We start from the raw sequence: 6,423 nt of genomic DNA on the forward strand, positions 1-6,423 counted from the left end.
TGTGCTGTACCATCTTTACTGTATGTTGAAATTACCGGCAAGTAGAGTCCACGCCGACGCTTGTTACAAGGTGAAATACGGCTGCATAGAATATATCACGTTGTCAAAATTGGGTAACAAAAAAAATAAATTAGCTCGACAACAATCTGTCCGATAGACAGAGAGACTATTTTTGAAACGCCAACAGTAGCTGTTTTCTCTAGGTAAAGTACATGGCATTATAATCTCGCGTGCCTATATCCTAACTCGACGAAGGAAACAATCAATGTAGAAATGTAGAAATGTAGAAATTTTTCGGTCATGGTAATATATATAGTATATATGGAGATACGTCCCTGTGAGATTTTGTTTTGTCAACTGCGCAACCAAGTTTTCGCTGATGAATGCGGTACGCAAGTGTCCTTGACTATTTGAGTATCTATCTCTAATTATTACGAACACCCAGTGACCACGAAGCACTGTTCCACGTTCCAAGAGCCTTTTGTGTGCCTTTAAGGCATTTTCCTGTTCTCGGTTCGACGCAAAAACAATATCCAGTAACGAGACTGCACTGCAGTGCTCTCTGAATCACACTGCCAGAAAGCCATTCCCACCAAAAGCTGCTGCTTGAAACGCGCAATGAGTTGTGTTGCCATCACGAGCACCATGGATACATGCGACGAAACGCTCGTTATTAAATTAACTTTGTTCACCATACCGGTGGTAACCATCGTGGAGCACGGCGAAATTAGCATCAAATCCTTACTCGGTGTAAGTAACATATTTAGATTAGTTTGTTTATGATCAATAATTATAACACACATAATTCTGGATGCATAGGTTGAATTATTGGATTTTCTTGGTCTGCCAAACTCATCTCTATATATACGTTATAAATCACAATGCATATCATTTTGTGCATATATTCTCACACGCGTTGGGTAACTGACCATTGTACAAACAATCGTAATAAACATGGTTGAATCAGCACTCTTGCTGAAGATCCTGTCTCTAAGCGATGATTATCGTGGTCCTTTGAGGGTCCCTTTGACTGGCAACTGTGTGACCCTTGATGTGACAGTAGCTATAATGTAATCTGGCTCTAACAGCTGGCCATTACTGCTTTTATGACAATGTGAGGTGGAAAGAGTAAAGATCTCAAGGGTTCTGCTTTGCCTTAGGTTTATCAATAAGCTTATACACATATTAACAATGAGAAGAAATTAGTTATAATGTATAAGTATTGTTTCAAGGAAGTCTTAGTGGTTACAGGAAATCTGCGTATACGCTGTGTTTGTTCTCTTAACGACGAAACAACTTTTTATATCGAGTTATTGACGATACCTGTAAATGTAATATTAATGAGTACGTCTTTGTGAGACATAACTTACAGGAAAACTATCTTCATGAAAGAGAGAGTTTACTTAATTGTCTAAGACAGGACTACTTATTCTGATTGTTAATCTTCGAAGGTGTCTGTCAGTACAGTATACGCTATATTTTCTCGTAACTTTCGAAGGGGGATACAAAAGCAAATATTAGGACAACGGTCGCTTTACGTAAACGAAGAATCAGTGAAAAGTAATCGAATCGGTTTTTAACCTGCATTTTACCCTTTTGTGTTAGGCACATCACCTAATTTTAGGTAGTACTTGGTAATATTATTATCAAATGCCACGATCAAGTGTCTGCTTTCTATAGATAGTCAGATTTTATTAAACTGAAAATAGGGTGTTTTTTTATTATTAACATTAATTAATTATATATATGAGACATCGGGAATGTTTAGCACAGATGCGTTTCTAAATGAGACGCTTATGAGTTTTATAACGTTCGGCTTGTCAAAAATCACTAATATTGGCTCTACGGGTAGCTATGACAAGTAGCCGGACTAACATCCCATTGTACACAATATTGAAGCTTTCATTTATTATCTTTTTAGAGAGAACTAATAAGAAATCAAAGATCGAGTACGACTTGCTCCTCTATAAACAGTTTGGAATCGTTCTAACCATTGTCAGTCAGAATATGGGCAACAGGTGACGAGCTCACGGGGCTCTGTGAAACGTTATTTTACAGCAAAAAAACACGAACAAACATTGCGAAGATGTTGGCTGCCGTTGTTCAAAGCGTCGTCAATAACAATGCTTTCTCCTTGGCCTTCTGACCGTGTGGCATAAATTCGTTATCTCCGTATGTTATGCTTCCGGCTTGGAAACGAGGCTTAATGACAAAGACGATGCAGAACGCACTACAACGCGCCCTTACAATTCAGTAGAATGCATTTGACCGCGTGCCTGTTGGTAAAGCCCGTACTTTCATCAGCTGCCGTGCTCAGATTTCTTGTGATTATATGTCGGGATGACGAACGGCATGCGCTGTCCAAATGATCAGCACGCCAAAGACATACACTCAACAAAAAAACAAGAGACACCAAAAAAGAGAGGTGTCTACTGAGACTTGCTCTCAATATGTGAGGGTGAAACATTAAATCGTATTGTCTTGAAGGATTCCAATAGAGTACAACTGCGGACATTATGCTCGCTGGTGATACGCACTAATACTAATACGAATAACAGTGATATCTCTATCATATTCACTAGGTTAGAGCTTAATTCTTCATCACGAATGACTGAGCATGATAGAGCTAGTTTATAATGATGGAAGAGATTTGCCTGTTACTTATTACCGGGGTACTCCACTAATCCTTCATCTTAGATTTATCTCATAGGAAATTAACTAGAAATAAATTACATAACGGCGAATAGAGAACTATAGTTTCTTATCTTGTATAAGTATGTCGAGCTCACACTGTGAGTACACACAATACGCAATATGATGTAATCCATTATTTTTTTTAGTTCACTCAAAGTGTGGCGGAATCAATTGTTTAGTTACCAATGCATAAGCTGATTTCTGCAAGCGTGTGTAACCGCACGAAAATCAAAGGAGATGTTTAACGCTGCTTGTTCTAACATAAAACAGAACTCTTTAAATTAGGACCTCTTCATTTGTAACGTGAACTGCTTCATTGTGTTTCCACAACAATGTTAGTACTTGCGATTTATATGATTCAAATCCCGTTGAGAAACTATCTCTTTCGATTTAGGTGAGCACCATATGGTCTAGTTTTATCGCAATGTCCTTCAGAATTAGCGCACTTCAATATAAAACAAATGCCAAAACCAATGTCATTGAACTTTTAGTTCTATTTGTATTTTAACTTTCGGACAGGTGAAAATCGGTAAATGAACCTTTACATTTACAGACTATTTTACAGACTATATTACTTACTATAGACTATATATATTTACTATATTATTACAACTTATACGAACAGAAATTTTATAAAAGATTTTATAAAATTTCTGTTTGACTTTATGAAATTAAAAAAAAATACATTTTTTATGGTAACTCTTATATAGTTTTTTTTTGGTAAAACATTTTGGACCTTTAATTGGAGTATTTTAGAGTTAGTCTAATTAAATCCTTTATACTAATAAAAATTAGATCAAAGGTAAATATAGATACTTTCGGCGAGTTCAAGTATCAAATTTATTAAAATAGTGCCCTCAACTTAGAAACTTGCGAACGCCGAACAGGATTGAATATATATTTCTTCTGAATATCGGAATAAATAATACAATATTCCTCTGTAATGTGATATCTGAATTCGATTTATTTTTTATCGGCTGGTATTCATTCAGGATTGTATAAATCAAAGATTGATAAATTTGCTCATATATTTAAAAGGCAAAGAGCACTTTACTTGAAAATAATGGCGCCCCTGTGTCGTCTGCTTATCTCGCGTTGGTTTGTTGTCGTGTGCTCTTCAATGCTGTCAAAATCGAACGAAATAAAGTTGCTGCTTACAGTGTAAATAATTCAAGTAACTCAGGGGTACTGAATGGACAACAGTATTTCAACTGCCGACGATGTGATCAGTTCGGACTATGTATCAATTACATGACATGGAGTAGTGCGATCCCAGCTTTAAGAAGCTAACAAGTTAGTGATGGGTGATTACACTCATTATGGAACTCCTTTGCGAGAGCTTGAAGATGGTTAGTAGAAACTGCTATGTTTAATACAGGCTAAAAAGAATAGGCCCCGACAATGTTAAAAGAGTGCTTTTAAGGAAATTAAAAAACTGTTTTGGTTTCATCCGTATTTTAATATTTTTAGATATGTTTATATGACTGAGTATTAAAAAGACGATTGTTTAATATTAGTCTGTTGTGTACCTCTATAACTGATCCGTTTTTCAAACCAAGTGCTCAAGAGAGATAATCAATATTATATTCTTATTGGTTGAAACGACTCCGTGTAAGCGAAAACCGTTGCTTAGAGAGAGTGATAAATAGTATGTGCGAGGAGGATTTTCTTAATTAATAGGAACTTTTAGGTTGCTACTAAAGCTAAGGATTAGACAGCGTTCGAGAACGGGCGGTGTAGTTTTAGTAGTTAGCTTGAATATATCTACTATTATATATATATATATATATATTACTACTACTAGCTACTAGATTATTATTACCACTCAATTACTCAACAAGGCATCCACTTCTGAACTGATTATGGTTAACTGACAGAATCATTTATACAGGTATAAACACTGACTAAAACTACAGCATATTAAATATACATGGCAAGTACTAGAGTGCGGTAGATGACTTTCGTGAGTGAAGTGGATCCAAGCAGCCCATGCATGAATAAATTAGGATCCCCGATGACGAATTCATCATTAGAATGTCATGTTTAGAACCACAAAGCTTAAGATTTAAAGTTTTACAATAGGTTTCAGCTCTTCAGTGAATTCGAATACTTCTTTTTTTTTTTATTTAATATGAATTACTAGAATGAATATTAGGAAGTGCAAGCGTTTCAGCAGCGCAAGATTTAAAAAGTGCGCTGATAGTACACGTTCATAGGATTCGTATTTCCAATATTAACGTACACTTATTAAATTAAATGAAAAATATTTTAATAGCATCATTGGTTTTACATATTACGAAAAATCACCTGAAGGACCTAATGAATATTGGAAGTCTTCAGATATTTTATCCAACCCACGTTTGTTCTGTTATAAGTTTGGATCGATTGTCTACACCTGTTAATAGCTGCCTATGCTGATATCATACAGCTTCTAAAACTGGTTCGTATCATACTTCTAAAATCTGCCTATAACTGGTAAACACAAAAGGGCAGTCCTTATATTAGATTGTAAAGTTTTTACTGGTGAACTACTCCAACAGCAGTTTATCCTTTACTTTTTTCTTAGAAAACAAGTTTTATTGTAGATACACCTTCATAAAGTTATAGTGTCTAAGTGTACTTTATAGAGCTTAAAGTATTATACAGTCTTTATACGGTGAATCACATGCATTTGTTAACTTGCTTCTAAGGTAACTATCTTATCTTCTTTTACCTTATATTGTTTATCAGAAGAGGCTCCGAAGAGGTTTCAGGATGACACGGTTCGCGATGACCGAGGTAGACGAAGGTTTCACGGAGCGTTTACGGGAGGTTTTAGTGCTGGATATTTTAACTCTGTTGGAACAAAAGAGGGTTGGACACCTCAGAATTTCGTTTCGTCAAGGTCTAAACGGGCTAATAATACTGGTGGCCAACATCCTGAAGACTTTATGGATAATGAGGTAGGTTGGGATGATTCGTTCCAGCGGAAATATAGCCCGGTCCACATACAGTTGTGTAACCCAAATTGTGCAATGTAGAAAATACAGCCAGTGAAGTTATAACAACATATTTGATTGACAGTCGGGTGATACATAGGGAACTATCACTAATTTTTATATTTTTCCTTGAAGAAGGACACTTAAAAAATGACAGCAAAACTTGAGATTCGCATGGTACGCTAGATCTTCTTTGCACGTTACAGTCTCATTAACAAGCTCTTAAAGAAATCGCTCTTTTAAAGAAATCTTTATAAGAAGAAGCTATTCTTTTTTAACGTTTTCTCATCTCGTGCTTCGTTCTAGGACTTTGGTGAAATGGGGATAGCTCCACAACGTGTGCAGTTGCGTGAAGGCGTTCGTACTCAGGACGGACAGGATTCGATTGCGTCATCCAGTGGAATGTACTCACAAACAGCAGGCGTGGGCTCGCAGAGGGAACTATTGCAGGCTCCGCTTATCAGGATCCTCACCACAGACACGTAAGATACTATGCAAATTTTTTCGACATTAAATTAGTTAACACATTCAATTAAACAATAGACATGCAGAGTAAAAAAATCTTGTTCTTTTACTCAACGTTATCGCATGAAATGTATGGTGAACCTAGACTAACCATGGACAATTTGGAGTTAGCCTATTGAGGTCAGGGCACAAAATGAGACAATGCTTTTGCTATAGGTCAGTCGTACGTACGTGTGATACAGCTATACACATTTGGGCAGATATATATATATATATATATATATAT

The 6,423-nt window shown here is 36.2% G+C and overlaps 1 protein-coding gene across 1 annotated transcript in view; it reads left to right on the top strand.

The window, feature by feature from the left end:
* The first annotated feature begins 3,810 nt into the window (after nt 1-3,810).
* The window catches only part of LOC111261668 (G patch domain-containing protein 1), a 7,133-nt gene continuing 4,520 nt past the window's right edge, over nt 3,811-6,423 (top strand). The window contains exons 1-3 of the mRNA XM_022835292.2: nt 3,811-4,043; nt 5,425-5,636; nt 5,979-6,154. Of these exons, the coding sequence (XP_022691027.1) occupies nt 3,995-4,043; nt 5,425-5,636; nt 5,979-6,154 (437 nt within the window). The 5' untranslated portion in view covers nt 3,811-3,994. The remainder of the gene's footprint in view (nt 4,044-5,424; nt 5,637-5,978; nt 6,155-6,423) is intronic.

This window comes from Varroa jacobsoni, unplaced genomic scaffold (assembly GCF_002532875.2).
Source record: "Varroa jacobsoni isolate VJ856 unplaced genomic scaffold, vjacob_1.0 scaffold_584, whole genome shotgun sequence".
Lineage (NCBI taxonomy): Eukaryota > Metazoa > Arthropoda > Arachnida > Mesostigmata > Varroidae > Varroa > Varroa jacobsoni.